The sequence below is a fragment of the Passer domesticus genome, chromosome 2 (genome assembly GCF_036417665.1).
Source record: "Passer domesticus isolate bPasDom1 chromosome 2, bPasDom1.hap1, whole genome shotgun sequence".
Taxonomy (NCBI): Eukaryota; Metazoa; Chordata; class Aves; order Passeriformes; family Passeridae; genus Passer; species Passer domesticus.
The window spans coordinates 115887651-115907454 of record NC_087475.1 but is presented as its reverse complement, the minus strand read 5'-3'; the positions used below and the strand labels follow the sequence as shown (position 1 = coordinate 115907454).

The 19804-nt window shown below is 36.6% G+C and overlaps 1 protein-coding gene across 3 annotated transcripts in view; it reads right to left on the bottom strand.

Annotated features, from left to right (window-relative positions):
- Positions 1-80: 80 nt before the first annotated feature.
- Positions 81-19804, bottom strand: part of TMPRSS15 (transmembrane serine protease 15) — a 53380-nt gene continuing 33656 nt past the window's right edge. For all 3 annotated transcript variants that reach the window (XM_064410869.1, XM_064410870.1, XM_064410871.1), the window contains 11 exons: positions 19574-19699; positions 18976-19107; positions 16470-16580; positions 13493-13625; positions 9639-9734; positions 6365-6414; positions 5752-5926; positions 3972-4153; positions 3677-3772; positions 2634-2773; positions 81-927 (listed from right to left, as the gene is read on the bottom strand). In XM_064410869.1, the coding sequence (XP_064266939.1) occupies positions 772-927; positions 2634-2773; positions 3677-3772; positions 3972-4153; positions 5752-5926; positions 6365-6414; positions 9639-9734; positions 13493-13625; positions 16470-16580; positions 18976-19107; positions 19574-19699 (1397 nt within the window). In that variant the 3' untranslated portion in view covers positions 81-771. The remainder of the gene's footprint in view (positions 928-2633; positions 2774-3676; positions 3773-3971; positions 4154-5751; positions 5927-6364; positions 6415-9638; positions 9735-13492; positions 13626-16469; positions 16581-18975; positions 19108-19573; positions 19700-19804) is intronic.

Below are 19804 nucleotides of genomic sequence, written 5' to 3'. Positions count from 1 at the left end.
AGTTGCAGGATTGTGAGTCTGTGATTGGGTGTGGAAAAGCACATCTCTATAATTGTTTGAATAATTGCCAAACACTTGCCTAGAAAGAAAACTAAAAAGCTTTATTCAATCCTTTTTTAACTCTATTAATTCCAAACACATTACACAAGAGAGAACATTTGGCTGACATTCAGTTTATTCATTAGAAAGCAGCATGATCCATGGTCAGCCTTTCTGCACAATCCATAAACCTCACTCCAGAGCCTTTTGTAACAGGCAAGGCAGAGGAACTCCCATGAGCCCAGATTAGAAAGAGGACATACACCTTCATTTTGATATGCAGAGAGATTGCTGGAAAGAGTTGACTCTGCATTAATATGAAATTGCACATTGAAAAGCACAATGTAAAAACATAAACCAGATATTATTTCACTTGATATTAACAATTTTGATTCTTTTCCACTACAGCATTTGCAGTTTGCAAACATTTTTTTACTGCCTGTGCTTTGTAAAGCCCTCCACTGTGCAGTTAATGCACTGATGTTGAAAGAATCTGTTTTCCTAAGATCCTCTATAAAAAATATTAACAAAACCACAGCATCTCTTTTGAAATATTGTGCTCACTTGGAAGTGGGTCTTATTAACAAACAGAAGTTAACAATGTTTTCCTCACCCAGATTTACATATTTAGTTATTTTCTCTGTGAGGTTGAAATGGCAGCCTAGTTTACAGCATTATGCAATGTCTTACTTTCAACATCTAAACTCCATTGCTATAATTAAAAAAATCAAGTTAATAGATGATGCTTTTGATCCAGTCCACAAACATGGTGACTCGAGCATACACTCCTGGTCGTTGGGGAAGTGCACACCCGTCGCCAAATGATACCACACCAACCAAAAACCACTTGTCCCCATCTTTGAATGTCAGAGGGCCACCTGAATCCCCCTGCAATAACAAATTCAAAAGTTAAAAGTGAACAGTGTCAACTCTCAGGCAGAGCCTGTTTATGATGTTTGTTCATTTTGTTCCTTAATCACAGATGCTCTACCCCTGTATGTCCTGAGCACCAGTAAGTGAGATCAAGATGAATATTTCCATGTGGAAAAAAAAATCTTGAAATTATCAATTTATTTTTTTTCTTTATATTTTAAATGATGTGAGCTTAAGCTGTCATCAGTCTTCAATATAGGACTGGACTTCAAGAGATTTTTTAAAAAAAATCTTATTCCTATTATGTTCAGCCCTTCATATTTCACAAAGCCTGGGTAAATGTGGAGGATTTTTTCAGTTGAATATATTCTGCCAAAACACAGTTCTACTTTCAGACACCCCAGAGTTTCCACAGTTTCAAATTTAGAGAACAAAATAATAAGATTGCCAGAAAAGGTGTTCTTTTCTGTCACCTCCTTTTCAATAGTTTAGCAGATGTAGCATTGTAATAGAGACTGAATTTGATTTAGCTTGAGTGGGGATGAGTCAGCCGTGGGTGTCTTGTTTTGATGAGAAAGAAAACAATTACTATTTTTCATTGTCTATCGAGTTAGTTGAACCGGTATTAATTGTGCCTTCTCCAGGCACTGTGAATGGATCTTTACCAGAGAATTCTGCAAGGACTCAGCCATTAAAATACTTCTGCCCATAACCCTAGGGCATCCCAGAATGTTAAAGGCTGTGACAGCAGCCTAAAGGGGGATCTGCTATCAGGAATCAGTTGTTCATCTTTACTCATGGCTGACTGGTCATTGATCACAGTGCTGGTCACTTGTACTCTCTATCAGCCTGTGGTCCTACATGGAATTGTTTTTTGCTTTGTTTTGGGTTTCTTTTTTTGGTTGTTGTTGTTTTGCTTTTGTTCAGTATAAGGTTCAGAAATAAAAAGGGAAAGAGGAAAACCATGCGGGGAACGGACATTAGGCTTGGATAGAGTCCTTGTTCTAGACTAAACTGGGCGAAGTCAGGGCACATGGTGAAGGCTTAGGTTGGTAGGAAAAGGCAATAGGAATTATGTGAGAATGCTCTTCATCAGGCTTGAGGGAAGCCAGCCAGTCTCCATGCCACAGACTCTTATTATTGCTGGAAGAAAAATCATGTGGCAGCCACCTCTGAGTACATTCTCAAAGAGAAACAGCAAGATATAAAGAGATCTGGAATGGATAAAAACTAAACCCACACGAACATATATCAGTGCAGAAAGGCCACCTCTCTGAAATACTGTGGTGTCTGCTTAGGAAAGGTCTCCAGAGTCTACAGATTCTGGAGAAAAGCAGCTTTGCTTTGTCTCTTTCCCATAATGGAGGATTTCTGAGACTTCAGTCTATTTGGTATTTATTTCTCTGTTCTCTGCATTTCTCTAAGCATGTGCTTCTCTCCTTCATGGAATTACTCAGCAGGAATTATTCAAAGCCTAGTGCAAAAAATTTCCAGTCTCATATTTATCTCCCTCCATGATTGTTTATGCCAAGATGACACACACAAAAAAATATTTAAACTTGTATCCTGATAAATTATTAAATGGGCAAAGTACCATGACTAGAAATTACATTAATGGACAGGGATTGTTCTGGTTTTCATGAGTGGAGGATCAGGGAGCATTTTATTCAGTAACTAGATTAAGTTTATACCAGCAGTGGAAATGAGTTGCTTCTACTTACCTGGCAGGAATCTATTCCGCCCATGTCATATCCAGCACAGAGCATATTCTCAGTAATATTATATTTTGGCATCCATTGCTGGCATTTTTCATTGGAAAGGAGAGGGACCTCTGCTTCTTGCAATATATTTGAAGAGGGACCTGATGAAAATACAAAGTACATTTACCTGCAGCATTAAATACGTGCATCCCACTGGGAACAGTGATGGTTTTGTTCCTGTTCCAGCATGCTCAACACACTCCTGGAGCAGCAGGAATCCCTGCCTTACTGCTGTACTATTCAGGCTTATGCCCCTGTAACACAGTCTCTGATTAAACAGGGCTCGTGAACTGAATTCTTTCATTTTTGTAATGGGACTGGATTTGGCTATAATTGAATCAAGATTACTAAAATCAATGACTATGAACTCACTGTGAGGACATCTAAGGGATGATTAAAGGCTTAGGAACATGTGTTGTCTAGTGTTCCCTCACTATTCATTGTGTAACTTTGGTTATTTAAGATCATTTTTAAAAAAATCTTTTATTAATTCCTACCCAAAATTTTAAATACTATTTAATGTAGAAGTCAATGTATTCAACTGTGGAAGTGAAATGGCATGTTTATTATTTCAGAGAGACTCCAAATCTGGAGCATCTGACATACAAACAAAACATACATTCACACTACAGTCAGTTTTCTTGACTTCTGGGAAAAATCATTTGCACATTGTCAGAAGACTAATCTTCCTCTTCCCCCACCCAATATCTGGAACTGAGATGTACATATTTCATGTTGAGAAAAGCAGTCATCATAACTTCTTAGTGGATGTAAAAAGCTTTCTTCACAGCCTAATGAACTTAGATATGAATGTTTTCTTCTAAGAGATACATTATAACTATAATTTTGCTTCAGAGAAGGAATAGTGGAATGGGATAGTTCCTAGATTTTCATATGGAAGAACAGCTGTCTAAACTATTTGACCTTAGCAGCTCCTGTAGAATAGGAACAAACTTCCTCCCACAGCTACATCCCTGTCAGAATTTTCCAAGCAGATGACCCACCTTCATTCCTAATATCACCCCAGCCAGCAATCGAGCAGTTAATTCCTGGTAAAAACTGTTGATTTTTTTCTGGTAGGCAGATAGGTTGTATGTAATCTGTGAATGAGAAACAATTAATCCATTTCAATCTCTTCCCTGTTTTTATGAAGTCATACCAGAAAACATTCATTAATCCAAACCCTCTTTTTGCCAAAATATCCAGGAAGTACTAAGTGGACTCCCCACCACACTTGTATCGTTAGCACCCTTCTGCCTAATAGAATAAATGGGAATAAATGGGAAAACAAAAGCTCACCTGTGTACTGCACTTTGTGTTGAAGGTGCATCAGAGCAATATCACCGTCTTTTGTTTGCTTCACGTAATGAGGATTTATAACTATTCTGTCGATGTTCCGAACCACTGCTGGAGGCTGTGCCAGCTCTGACTGACTGTACAAGCCAAGAGCCGCTTGCCAGCGGGATGGCTTTAGTTGTCTCCTAGAAGTTGCAAGGAGAGTATTCACAATTAGGAATCATTAATGGAAGTCTTGAAAAACATGTGTCAGATAAAATGCTGATATTTAGCCTTGTGGTAAGCCCTAGCATTTGCATGTTTTGTCAAATAAATAGAACAGGGTAGATGTGCTTAGAATTCTGTGAGAGTATCACTGTCTTAAACATCCACACTGCAAATATGCGTTGCTGATTTTTTTATGGTGAGCTTATAATGCATTATTTATAATGAATTAATCATTTGGTGGTGCAGAGGAGGAAAATACATTAAGTAAATTAGCGTGGCTTTTTAAACGCTATGAAGAATACTGCTGACTGCCCAGCAGGCAATTAATATTGGTCCCAGTTAGAAAATTGTAATGGAATGTTGAATGAATAAGAGGTCTCAGATGTTGTTGGAAATGCTGCAGCTCATAGACTCAGAAAATGAGTCTCTTAGTTTTTAATCTCAATCAAACAAGATATGGTAAGACAAAATATGGCATAATATGCATTTTTTCCTCCTAATCTGCACATGCTGGTTGGAGGCTGCATTCATCAGAGAACTTAAATATTTTCAGGATTTTAATCAATCACTTTATGGTTTAAAAAGGACATTTTCAGCCTGATTGTTGGACTGAATTGGTTTCTGCTCATCTTTTGGTTTGACATCAAGAGGTTCTTTTGTTCTAAACTAGAAGTGTCCAAGAAAAATGTTCAGAAAGTGTGAAACTGCAAACTTCAATTTAGGAAAATTCTAGCAAAGGCAAGATGATAAAATTAGATTTAGTTGAAAATAGGAAGGTGATTCAAATGAAAAGGAAGTATCAAGACAATTGTGAATTTGTTGTGTGGAAACTAAGAGGGCTTAATCCTTTGCATTTTAGTGTCTTTGTGTCGAATGTAGTGCCTGTCATGCCATGAGGCAGCGTTAGGATTTTGGCACAGTCTCCACTGGTTTACTATTTAGCTATTTGTAGCTAATTCTGGTGGTGTTATTTTTTCTTTTTTTTCTTTTTTTTCCCCCCCATTCCAGTTTCTAGATGTGTTTTACTACATCTGTTTTTATTGTAGATATTATGAAAGCAAATAATAGAAAATATTTCAATATGCATCACTTCCTTGAATGGTACAAATAACACCATGGAGAGGATATCCAATATTGCCTAATCAATGCACATAAATCAAGAGTCGTTCCAGTGATGCACAATAAATCTTGTTCAGTCCAAGATAATATGTAGGAGGAATGCTGGGTTTAATTTATGGGATATGACATCACCTTTTATACCACTGGTAGAGGGATTCACTTAATTTATGGAGGCCCACAATTATTCTGGATTAAGTACCAATGCTCAGTATTAATACCATGCATTTAAAGTGCAATTCCTTATTGTTCAGGAAATGCTGCTTGGTTTCCACAATTGTCTGCAGTAAAGTAAGGACTGGGGATTTACCAGGATGTAAAGGAGCTTTCAGCTGAGCCTACAAGTGATTCAAAACACGGTAATTAAACCAGGAGTTAGTTGTGAATTTTTCATATCAGTGTCACAATTTGTTCTTAATCTGATGCCTGCGTAGTGAACTTGCACATAAAATAACTTTACCCATAGACACAGTGTGCTGCTGTCACCAGCCACTCGTCACTGACAAGGGAAGCTCCACAAACAGGTCGGAAATTAAAATGGAGTGAAACTATCCAAGGCCAAGCCTCTCTTCTGGCATCATTTCCACCCACAATTCTTGTTCCGTTATTCTGAGTTACCAGGTGTTTTCCACAAGCTAAGATAAAGCAAAATCAAATCAAATCCAATGAAATGAAAAATTAAAGGGATGTAGCATATTTTATTAGACTAGCCCATTTTCTTGGAAAAACCAAGGCTTTGTAGAATCTGAACTGGTATTAAAAAATACTGTGGAAAAAAGTTTGGGTTTATATAGCCAAAATCAAGATACAACTGTCTAAGTTGGATTTAGATGTTTTCTTTCTTCAGACCTTCGGGAATTTTTATACAGTTATAAATGTTTTCACTACAGATCCATCTCTAGTGTACACTTAACAATGAAATGAGGCGAAGACTAAATTTTCCTTTGTTTATATAATTTATGAGTATAGCATTTATAGTCCATTCCCGAACCTTTCCATTCAAGCTATAAACATTTGGCTTTATGGTCTGAACAATTTGATCTCTGAAATATTCCTGGATTCTGTGTACTTACATTGAATGTTACATTGCAGATGAACCACCAGGTTGTCCCAACAGTGTTCTCTAGAATAAAAGTGCAATTCAATCACAAGTATCTGCACACCAGATAACTCTGACTATCAAATATATATACACACACAGAGAAATTTATACAATCATATATATGAAAGTACTTTCATTTAGCAGTGTCAGCCTGTTAAGTGCAATAACTAATGCTACATGTTTAAATTATGTTTTAATTAAAAGTATAAAACATTATGTGTTATACAACTTTAAATGTACATATTCCTCTTCAGTGGGCACTTAATTGATTTATATTAAGGAAATAAAAGTAGACGCTTCTTGTGTTTTAGGGAAATGGGTCATCTGCCTGATACAGATTTGCAATAGTTATAGCTGCCTATGGTATTTCTTCCTACCTTTTGAGGTGTTTTCAATACCTTACCACTAGAGATCAGTGTGGCCAAAGAATTTGAGAGGTTAGTTTTATATCCTTGTATCATTTTACTAAGAAAATAATGCTACTGTAAAATACGTAGTTGCATATGCTAGGTTAGAAATTGTTTAGCAAATGTATAAAGCCAGAGTCTGAAGAGCACAAGACCATAGATCAAAACTGCTCAAGCATTTCTGATACCCAGAGGTTTTAATATAATGTTCATAGTCTGTAATGAATCTGAAACACTTGGGACAGTGTGCATGCTAGCAATTCAAATCTGATACACACAGAAATAAAAATGAGGGGAAGACAGAAAACCAAGCTCTGCCAATGGTTTGTTTCAAGTGAACATTTCCACATTCCATTTTTAAATATAGTAGGTGAAGGATACTTTAAACATGATAGGGAATGATAGATCCCTCACTGTGTTTGCTCTAAAATTTGGTATCTGCTGTGAGTGAGATGTGATCCAGTAATTTCCCAGTGGCACAGAGGGACATGAAATAAAGTGGGAACTGCAACCACCCACCACCTCCCCAGTTAAACCTTCACTCTAGTGGGGTGCAATTGAGATATTCTTCTGGCCCTGAATAGTCCCACATTGCCATTTTCCACTTCAAGGTAGGTACCCAATTTTAAAGCTGTAATTTAAAAAGTGGAAACCATTTTCTGTGACATGTATCCAAATCTGTAACCAGACAAATACTAAGAAACCAAAAATGCAAGAAACCAAAAATGCAAGAAACCAAAATAATCTTCTGCATAAACTTCATAGCAACTAAATACTCTTTTCCATGATGTCTCCATAGGCTTTCAAAGGGGGGTCAGTGGTGCTGTATATTAGGTCTTTTATCTGATTTTATGCTTTTTCTCATAAATATATGCATAAACTACCTGAACTAACAACCAAAGTATCAGATTGTCCCTATAAATTTACATTTTCAGTGTAAAGGGAGTTGCCTGTCCCACCACAAGTACCTACTGGTTGGTGAAATTACTTCATTTGCCTCTGCTTTTTCTTTGTGGAGCCAGCTCCCAGCAGGAGAAGCACTTCCTTGCCTGCACTTCAGCCCAACAGTTCTCAGCTTCCTCTTGGTCTGCACAGGAGTGGCCAAAAGGCACCAGAGGCAAGTGCTGAGCACCCTCCTCTGTGCCTCTCTGAGTGTCAGCTGTCAAGCAGCACGCCAGGCAGAAATCTGGAGTAGTTAGGATATCTGTGAGCATGATCTTCACTTAGAACTGGCAAAAACAATTAGTCCCTGTGGAATCTGCTCACATATATCAAAAAGGCAGGATCTGGGGCTCTTACAAAGCTATCCTGCCAAAAATCACATTACCTAAGGGCACCAGAGAATTCTTTTGCTGTCTCTGTCTCTACAGATTTCAAGCCCTATTATATGTGCCTTCCTTTGTTTCAATGGTGGATGCACTTGAATAAAAAAACAAAGACAATGTGAGAAATGCATTTTATAATTGGATTACCAGTTAATGAATTCAGTTGCTTAAATTATCAGATCTGTGTGATCTTTCTAGCATTCATTATATGTAGAAAAACCGTGTGTGAATCTGCAATAGTGTCACCCTGCAAAATGATTCCTATCAGCTGTCCAGATGAAACATGGGAGAAGACACTATTTCTGCAACAGAAATACAGCTAGATAAATGAACTTATTCCATTTCCCCCTGCTTTAATCACTTTTAGTGTTTAATAGGTATTAACAGAAGACATCTTTAAATCATTACTGCTTTTCAAGATGTCTTGTGGCAATGCTGGTTTAGATATTCACTCAAGAAAAAAAGAAGAGTAGCTTCCAATGATATTCCATTAGTTTAAGATACTTTCACCACCATGAGAATGATAAATGTTTGGGGTTAACAGAGTATAATTAGAACATAAAATGTAACTTTTAATTATTTTTTTCGTGTAGACAAAATAATAGACCATAGAAAATTAAGACATGTCTCATGCTTTGTTACTATGTGGTATGTTTATTAAGGGAAACTGAAAGAACATGGACTCTCACTGTCCTCAACATGGTTTCAGCATTTTAGCAATTAGACAGTAATTTTCTGGCTCGGTGTTCTGGTAGAAATCCAGAAAAAAATTATACAGTAAAGCCTCTTAGAAAACAGTAATTGAAGTCATTACAATTCTTGAAAGACTTTCTGCTTGGGAGTTGTATTGTAAATCCCACCATTTCCTGAGGATGTAATCCTGGGCTAATATCACATTTTCACTTAATCTACAAGAAATTACCAGTTTCTAGTACTCTTCAGAATCTCTTGGGCAGTTACTTGGACTGAGAATGGTTAGAATAGAATCAAATGTATTCTGAGGATCATGCCATCTAATGATTCACTTGTAAAGGTGGAGACAAATCCAGAAGTAATTTTTTGAGTGAGGATCATTTGTTTAAATATAGATTCCTGTCTGTAGATGGCTTAAATTAGCAATCCTCAGTGTGTCCAGAGTCTATATCAATAAAGTTAAAGGACTATAGAGTGTGACTCATCATATTTCAAGAGACGCCTTGATGGATCACATTCTGGAGTGCTTATTTTTCTCTGCTGATTACAGAGAGAACCTACAGTGACAACTACTCTATGGGTGAATGTCACTCCATCCTAATTCTTCTATATTATATATAGGTAGTCTTAGTTCTACTTTTTTATGTACTCATAATTTAGAGATTTCTAGATAAGAAATATTTTCATAAAAGAGCATAGAATTTCCACAGTAAATGCAGAGAGATGTCAATTAGGATTTGAGCTATATATCAGTGGATAAATAATCATCACAACACTTAAAGACATTGTTTGTATGAGGAAGAAACCTCACTGTACCCACCTTTTTGTAAAAATTAGGCTGTGGTCACCTCCTTTGGTGATGGTGACAAATGGGCCATCTCCAGTGAATAATACAGCTGATGACATATTTGCAGCCCTAGAACAAAAAGATAAATGCATATTTTTAGATATATACCCTGATCCACCATTGGAGCAATATTTGGGAAATTATTATGATGATAGAATAAACACCAGCTTTTAATTTTTTTTTCTTCTCCTCAAATAATGACCCTTTAGCAGGGGATTTTTGAGGCTTGAAACTCGTTTGGATTAAAATGTGAGTCTCTTACTTCCAGTCTTACATCTTATTCTAAGATTTATAATGCTACATTAATATTGAAAGGGATATTAGTTAATTCATTTGACATCAGTAAATATTTAGTTTTGTTTTTCTGTGCCACAATGAAGGGTTTGAAATACCAGTTAAATGTATGGAGTATGCCAAACTCAGTATGCCAAACAGGGCAGTAATTGCTGAACCTTGGGGTATCACAGTCTTGCTTTTTTGAGGGGTGCAGTTATACTATATTGTCTAGGAAAGAAATGAAATTATATTTTGTATAATGAAGAATCTAATGGAGTAAAGAAAAAAAGTTAAATTTCACCTCATAGATCTGTTGAAATCAGAGTGGCTGTGGAATAAGTCAATAGTGTCATGTTTGCTATTGATAAAAATTGAGGTGTATTCATAAAGTCAGAGAATCACAGAACAGTTTGGGTTGGATGGCACCTTTAAAGGTCATGTAGTCAATTTAAAGGAATCAACTAGTCTATTCTTGGACTTTTTTATTTTTGTAGCAATGGCTTTTTGAACTAAGAATTCTGTGTACTATTGGTGAGACAAATTGTTTTGACATTTAGAACCCATATCCAGATTTACTTTATAGTCTGTTCTGCATCATGCACTTTGTGATACTTCATATGACCAGTTTGGAACACATATCTGTGAAACATATTTGCTTTCCCCTGAGGAAGCATGGGGAAAAAAGATAGCTGTGGTTAGACTGAATAATTTTTGGGGGGATGACAACCTCCCATCTGGCCCTTCAACCTTACACATCAGGAGCAAGAAGAGAACCATTTGTTTAATACACAAGGAGCACCTGCAGGTTTAGTACACAGGGAGCACCTGCACTGTGTCTACTCTTTAAATGCAGTAAATCTCACTCTCCTGGGAAGGATGAAGTCTGGAATCTGCCTGCAAATCTGCTGTGTATGAAGTAAAGATGCATTCAACAGCCCTGCTGGGCCACCAGGAGAGTTGTATGATCCATCTGCTGGAAAAGTCACTACTGCTGTATTTCTCAGCCTGGCAGTACTTTTAGACAGTCTGAGGGAGCAGTAAAGTGTCAATCCAGGTAGGCAGAGTCAAATTCAATAATGAAGAACTTTGCTGAGATCAGCAAAGTCTTCCCAGGAACTAATTTCCTTCTGAAGAATGTTGCAAGTTCATGAAGAAAATAGAACGAAGGGTTGCAGAGCAAAGCCTAAAAACTCTCACTCTTGTTGGACTTCTAGGTGTGATAAAATTGCCAGGTCTACCCCCATTCCTGGGTGCAATTTAGCAACGACCCAGTTGGCTCTGGTCCCAGGGAAACAGGATTGTTTTGCATCTGCCTAATGCAATGGTGAAAAGCTCAGTGTGTGATTTTCTTGGCTCCAGGAAATAAGATGCTGACAACAGATTTTAGCAGTCAGATTTTAGCTGTCAGAGGCACAGAGCTACAAGTGCAAGCTGAGCAAAGGATTATTTTCAGGTTTCTCCAGAGCATCAATTTGTTCATCTTGCAGCCCAGACTCATTAAGAAGATTTGTAAATTATTTGCTTAAGGTGTATTTTGTAGATGCACAATAAGCATGTCTCCAGAGTGGCTTCTTGGTTGGTACAAATCACAAATGCAACAATCACATATTTGAAAAATGGAAGCAAAAGAATTCACACTGAGATTTACTAGAACCTGTGCAGAACATTGCACTTTGTAGCCCAGATACATAAATAATCAGGATATGATGCAAGACTCCTATAAGCTCAGTCCTTTTCATAAATTAAACAGAAAGTGAGACTAGCAAATGTATAAGCAATTAATAGTGAAACTAAATTGTCCTAGATGAACTTTAGCCCGTCTTTCTAATAAAACATGATTCTAAGTTGTAATTCAGTGTAGGAGCATGAGCTACAGCCTACTCAGGACCTGCTATTGCAAACATCCATTTAGTAACAAATATGATGATGCTTATTAAGAAATATGCTGCTACAGGGGGGTTCAAGGCAAGCAGAATAGTTTGATGCTCACAGAAGTTACACACACACACACATATATATATATATACACACACCTATTCATATATTAATACAGACCTAAATATAGTCACACCCATAAAAAAATTTTGTCCTATGATGTAACTGCAGTAGCACCCAGGTTACAAAAACGTGATACAAGTTAAGTTTAAAAATATTTTTGTTCTAGACAATGGGAGTATGTAGTAACCTGGGAAATGGAATTATAAAAAAATTACTAGGAAGCTTGATAGGAACTCTTTTAGTAAGTGCACCTGAGTAGTTTATAGATACAACGTGAAAGATATTGCTGCAGAATGTTATGGGGAAAAAAAGCATTAACTGATATGTAAAAGTTAGAATGCCATGGAAGGCAAAGCTTGTTGAAGCTTATCAAATATGTCAATTAAATCAGTAAACCACAAAATTGGTCCAGAAGGGAAAGAAGGCAGGGCAGGGGCAGAAAGAATCAGAGGACGAAGGCCACTGGCCACTCTAAGGAACAAGGTATTTGACCACAAGCACAATTACACACAGTTTGTACATTCTTACGTGCATGTGTACATAGATTACAGTCAGGATTTCTGCATGTTCTGATGTTTATGTAAACCCAGTACTCACCCAAAGGAAAAAAGTAAAAAACCCAACAAACCAGCAGGCATTCATCCAATTAGAAGCATTTCTGAAATAAAACTTGGATCTTTTTCTAAGTCATTCTAACTCTGTGATTATTGCAATGAATTTATCAGAAGGGGATTTGTAAGCATCTTTCTTTGGTCACAGTCCAAAATAATGAATTGTAAGCCAGAATTTAGTTTGATTATTAGTTGGGTGAGTGACATTCCCTAAAAACCTCAGCACTGCAGGAAAACTGATTATTATTTAGTGGATGGAAGTGGAGTAGCACATGATGTAAGTAATGCCAAAATTTAGGCCATAAATTTTACCACAGATTGAAAAATGCAACACCCTGCACTCAACAATCCCCATGTTTCACCTGAAAATTCTTCTTAACAGGGACTAAAGCCAAATCTATTTTTCTGCCATATACTTCTCTACTCCATCCCTGCTCTTAGTCTGTCTCAAGAGAAATTGCATTTCCTCTCCCAACAGCTCAGATCTAATGATGGGTATGAAAATACTGGGAGCCCAGCAGCAGAATATCCAAGTGATTATCTCTACCTGGAATGAACAGCAGCACTACAAAAGCAGAGCAGCCGAGGCTGCTGTTGGCTCCAGCTTTACTCTTGAGCCATCCTTATGGAATGAAGATGTAAATGATGACATAAAGTGATAAAAGGGTGATGCATCCGCAACTCTTTCCCATTGTTCTCCAATATGTATCCTCATGCCCAACCTGCCATGTTCAGAGTCATCAATCCTGTACTGAATGTCATCAAGACAGCGTTTGCCACATTCTCAAATTTGTTGGCACACCAAGCACTCCACTTGACAGAGACAGATACATTTTGCCATTTTTTTGGAGAGTACACCAGTAAAATGAGGAGGAAAATGCCAATATACACTCAACAAATCTGCAAACAAGTTACAAAGGACAATGAATATTTATCACTCACCCCAACCCCAGCAGCTGGCAAACCCTGTCTGAAATCTCTCCATTCCAATCATCTGCACATGCCAGATGCCATATCTTCCCAACCCTGGCCTGCACCAGCCCTTCGGTGCTCAGAGAGCCATTGAGTAATCTCACTGGAGAACAAAAGGGGCAGAAGCATTTTAGACAGGTGGCAAACCACTTTCCTCCCCCACCCCAAGCAAGCAGAAATGTAATACAAAGACATTTATTATTGCCAATGAAGAACACAAAAAAAGTTAAAATGCATTATGGAGGTAATAAACCCAGCATCTCCAGGATGTTGTGTTCCCCCAGGAAGGAAATGCTATTGTTATTTCCTATATTTCTGCCACAGGAGATATTCATACCTTGTGTTTTGCAAATGTCTCAGAAATAGACAATAAACAGTACATTTTCCATTGACTCTAAACAATGCATTTTTTTCTTAGTCAGCATTATACAATTTCCAAATAATGAAGCCTTCGTTCCCTGATGCTCAGTAATACTGACTGGAAATAAAGTTAAAATGAGTGTTGACGAAGAAAAAAATAAATTTCCAGTTCCAATTGCTACTGTTTTCAGTGCAGTTTTAGTTAAAACATTCATGCTAATAATTAAAGTTCACTGAAAAACCAGTCCTTCTATAAAAACTTTTCCCAAAAGAAAATATTCAAAACAAGAAATCAGAAACTCATTAACTTACTGCTAAAAAGTCTTATGCTATTGGCATAGTGACTAAGGAAGTTGGACTGTATGGCCAACAGAATCTCATGTATACACATGTACATAAAAGAAGAATTTTATATTATAATATTAAATTTATATATAATAATGTTAACAGAGTCTCATATATGTCTGAGCAGCTACAGCTGCATTTTAGGCAGATTGCATGTATTGCCACTGTGAAGTAGAGAAAAGCATGCAGTGCACTGACATATATTGTTTTCCAAAATATTTTTTTAAAAAGTCTTATTTGCGCAAAAAACCTTTTTCCACCAAAATGCTTTCACATAGAATACCCACCATAGTAAATAAAACTTGTAGATTTTTAGAAATGCCTCTGTGACACCTGGAGTGTGTGAATTAAAGAGGTGATTTACACTGATTAATTAATTAAATTAAATTAAATTAAATTAATTTTTGAGCTTCTTAAACATCTTGGAATTGTATGCACTGCAAGATTTCTCCAAATTACTTTTGACACCTCTCTTCTTGAGAGAACTTGAAGTCCTTTTCCTTTCTTCTCATCAGATCTATGTTCTTTTCCAAATACATTATTGGTAAGGAATAATAAAGTCATTGAGGATCCAACAACTACTTAATTCAGATGTCATATATTTTAGAATTTTGGCATTTCTTTGCAGTCCCTGGAAGTTTCAGAAGTTGGAAGATTTGAAAAGACAGTTTGTCTAGTTCAAGTTGCCACTTCTGATAAGTCACTGAAATTGGTTTCAGGAAAATGAGCAAGGCTTTTGGACACTGGAAAGACTCAGTGTGAGAGTTTCTAATTGAATTTTCATTTTGTTTCAAGACATAGATCAATTTGGCCAAAGTTTGGATGAAATGGGTTTTTGGAAACAAATCTCCCAGGCTTTTCATGTGAGGTAATTTGTACTGAAGTAATAGAAAATCAGTGGCAAAATAAATCTTTGAGAAAATGTACATCATGTTAATGTAGGTGATGGTTTTCTTGTTCAGATCTTCTTCAGCAATAACTGGAAAAATAAATTCAAATTTTCTTTACTTAACTGAAGTGAATTTTATTCTATGCATTTTAAAGGAAGAATGTGTTTGCCACAAAATTGCCAATGGCACTAATTTGAGGAGTGAATTTATAACTTCAGACATCTATCATCTATCTGTCTGTCTGTCTATCTATCTATCATCTATCTGCATGCATTCACATATGCCATGTATATTTTTATATATATGCATGTAAAAAATGTTTAAATCTACGGACTATCAGAACACACCTAAAAATATATCTGATCCCTAGTAGAGCTCTTTAAAACAAAGGAATTGTGCTAAGCTTAAAGACCACTTTTAAATCCTCCTTTAGTTCTCCAATGTAGATTGTCAAAAAGAACAGTTTAACTGCTGTGCTAGGCCAAACATGACTTTGCCATTAGTCCTATATTTAAATTACTGGTTTAGAGAATCTTATTTCGCTGCTATGTAAAATGAATTCAGATACTGTACACATGCATTTTGGAAAGAACCACTTTACCAGAGAAGTAAGGAATAGCAGTGAATGATGGATGCTGCTTTTGAAGCTGTGCCATCCATTCACCCCATGGAGTCCAGGTGAGCTGGAGGGTGCCGTGTGTTATAGTTGGGCTTCACACTCACAAAACTATTTGGGAATTTCCACCAAGAACATGTTTGTTCTCTACCCTGCACTGCAGATTTTTTACTGCTGTGAAACTCTAATTACAGCAAAACCCAGTATAATTTGGAAATACAAAATGAATACAGAAGAAAAGTATATGTTGAGCTTTCATTTACTTTTGAGGCCATTATAAACAACTGTAGTTTTCAGCACAGAGAAGCTTCCTACCTTTTCCAGAGTTCTTCACCAGATTTCATACACTATCTCAGAAAAGTGACTGTTTTCCTGGCCCTGACAAACTCGGTGAGGTCCTGCTATGCAAACTGGCATGGCCTGTGTGCATCTGCAGTGGTTTACATTAGCTGAGCTTCTGTGGCTGTTTTCCTAGGAAATTCCTTCCAAATATGCATGGCTTGGGTTCAATACTAGGAAAAAATGTCTTCACCAAAAAGGTTGCTAAGCATGTCAACCTGAAAAGTGGTGGAGTCACCATCCCTGGAAGGATTTAAAAGACATGGAGATGTAGCACTGAGGGATGTGGTTTATCATTGAACTTGGCAGTGATGGATTTATGGTTTGAATTGATGATCTTAATAATCTTTCCCAACCTAAATGATTCTATAATTTCTTTGTATGAAGGAAACCTTACTGCATTTTGCTTCATCAGAGCCATCTTCACATTGAGGTACGTGGTCACAGAGGTTGTGCAATGGGATGCATTTCCCACTACCACACTGATGCTCGTCAACTTTGCAAGCCCCTAAAGGGAAACAAGAGAGGAAAATTAACCTGTGGTTGTGAGAAAGGTTGATGTTCACAGGAGATCTTACAGTTCCCCTGAAGAAAACTGTGTAGATAGTATGAAGAGCCTTTGATTTCCTTTTCTTTCCATTTCCATCCATCTCTTTTTCAAAATAAAGATAAATTTCAGGTAAATAGAAGATAATTAAAAATAAAATCTGTAGTACTCTGCCTTTCACTTTCTGCTCTAGCTAGTGTTGCTTAGTTAGTAGTCTTCCATTGCAAGTGATAAACATGGAAATGAAAAGTCAAAATCCTGTCAAAAGTGACTAATGATTTCAAATGTCAAATGTTCAGCACTTTCACAAATTTTAGAGACCTTAAACTGTCAAGTCAAGCATATGAGCAAAGAGGCAATGAAAGCTGAGAGTTTCCTTCTGAAATGTATTTGTTAGGAAAGGTGGAAGAAACAAACATAAACTGGATGAATGAGGAAAGAGTTCATACAAGTAAGATTAAGCTATTCAGAATCAGTTATACAATAAAAACAAATGAGGGAGAGAGTAAATGTAAAGTTATAATTCTTTCTGTGGCCAAAGTGTATTTTTAATGCCTTAATTTGTATTACAGGAAATATACATGCATAAAGTTAAATTCAAAAAATTGTTTATTTTACCTTCCTGGACATACTGACAGAAATATTTAATTATCTAGAAGTCTTATTTAAAGCAGGATAATTTCTTTACTTCTGAATTTTTAATATTCTTATAAAATGATTCATTCATCAATCAGCATGGTTTGTACCAAATGGAAGCAGAAGAAAATGGTTTATAAAAAGCTTGAACCAGATTTTCACACATTCAATGTCCATAACTAATGACAGATATTACAGAGAACTTAGTTCTCAATTGAAAGTGTTTTTATTATATTGCATCCAGCCAAAAATTATTTCTGTTCAAATAATTCTTACTTTTCCAAAAACCAATATTTCATAGAATAAATAAAACACAAAGGAAAATCTGATTTTCTTTTAAAGTTAATTTATTTACTGACAATCCTTTTGTCCTTAAGCCTGCATGCTAATGATATTAGTCTCTCTCCTTTGGCTGCAAAGATGATGAATAAGCATAACTCTTTTGCAAATGGAATATTTAAAATATATTTCACCACAACTAGCAATGGTCACTCTGAGAATTCTTCCTTGCTAAGCTTAATTTTCATTTTACAAAGTATGGGCAAGGCTGCCCCTGCAAAGATGCTGAATCAGCTAGAAAAGAAAAAGGCAGAGAGTTATTGGACTGAACAAATGTGATTGAGAAGGCAGAACAAGAAGCAGTAAAATTGTCATATGGACATTTAAACTAACACCTCAGACTTGCACAATGGGATTAAACAGAATTAATTTTACAAATGTAGACCAAAGGTGAAGATTTTTAAAAATATTAAGAAAAGTAGTATTATTGTTACTACTGTGAATCGATGAAAAATCTGCCCCTGACTAAACAAGCTGGGAGAAACTTGCCATTTCTGAGAGTTAAATTAAGAAAAACTGCCTAGATCCTTGTTGATCTTCTGTTCAGGTAAGTGCATGGTACTTCACACATCTCTCAATATATACTGCTTTTTCTTTCTCTGTTTTTGTCCTGTCAGACTTCCACAGAAGTAATACAAAGCCTCTAATTAATTCAGTCAAGATTTGGCCTAGAGTTTGTATAATTATTTGTCCTGCTAAGCTTCTTACTGTTCCATGTAATTTGCATTATGCTTAATTTTGCGTATTTTGGTGAGTTGATTGCTGAATTATGAGTGACAAGTCTACTTGCAGTCCCCAAGAAAATCAAGAGTCTTTCAGAAGGGATCTGGCTGGAACCAGAAACACTGCTGCCCAAATATTTAAAAGACTAGTTCTTGGATTATTCACATACTGAAGACCAAATTTTTGGAGATGCAAGAAGGACCATAGTACAAATATTTATCAGAGTTACCACATTCAGTGGTATATTTTCTCTTCTAGTACATGTTATCAATAGTAAATATTTTACGAATACATTTAAACATACTTTAATGATACCCTGAAATTAAAAGTGATGCTTTTTACTGGGATTTTCATAGGGAATAGTTAGTATTTGCCCTCTTAACATCTGAAAATATTTTGGTCAAAATACTGAGTCAATTTTCCACATAATATCACAGAGTTGCACATGATCCAGACATTGCTCAAATTACACTAAGAAACAAACCCATCACTTTTCCTGCCAGGAAATATAAAGTACAGATGAGTAACCAGCCTTTTTCTCTTTAACATTTGCATTTTTTCTACTGAGCAAGTGCTGAGAGTCACTTTGCCCTCTCCACATTTTTGAAATACATTTGGCCAGTGGTTTAACCTCTTAAATAAAGGTTCAGATGCTTACTTAGATTGTAGCCAGTAGTAAAGTTTGCAAGAAATCCCTTCCCAGTTGAAGACTTGTCCGTCTGGAGGATCACTGTCATCTGGTTTGTTGTAGAGAAGACATCTGGCAGTGGGCCTTTCTCTGTGTAGACAGCTATTCACCAGGAAAACATGAATACATTCAACCTATTTGTTTCATATGCAATTCAAAATGTTCTGGGTTCAAAAGCAAATGCTGCCACCACAGGGACGTAGCTGCTCCCCCAAACCTAACTCAGACTGCCGTGGTCAGACCCCAACACCAGATTTGACTAATCAGCATAGAACTATATGGTTCAGCTGAGAGATTTTCCATCTGTTTGTCCACACACATAAACAGTCTGATTCACTGAGAAGTTAATTTCACATGGATTGCATGGAGAGCTGAGTGTGTGCAAATGTTTTGGAAACCTGATGGCACATAAAGTATGCTTTCTCAATTTTTCCTCTGAATTTCCTCTGAAATGAGGCCCAAAAAATGCAAATGAAATGAAAGGAATTTAATTTCCATGGTATTACATCCGTCAGTTTTCTCCAGCTGTCTGATTACATTCATTTTAGTACCCACTGCTGCTACTTGCCCAAAAGTAAGGAATCTGGTCCTCTGCCATCTCTGATTTCAACCACATCATAAATATTTTCCAGATCAAAAAACTGAAAATGAAGTTGGATGTTTTTTCCATTTTCAGCATTCAAGTACCACACACCTGGAAAATAGTAACACACACACATACAAATCACCTTTTCAGTAGTTATATTCACTCTGCCATTTTCCTGTTGAAGGGCTTTGGGTCGGGGGGGGAGGGGGGTGG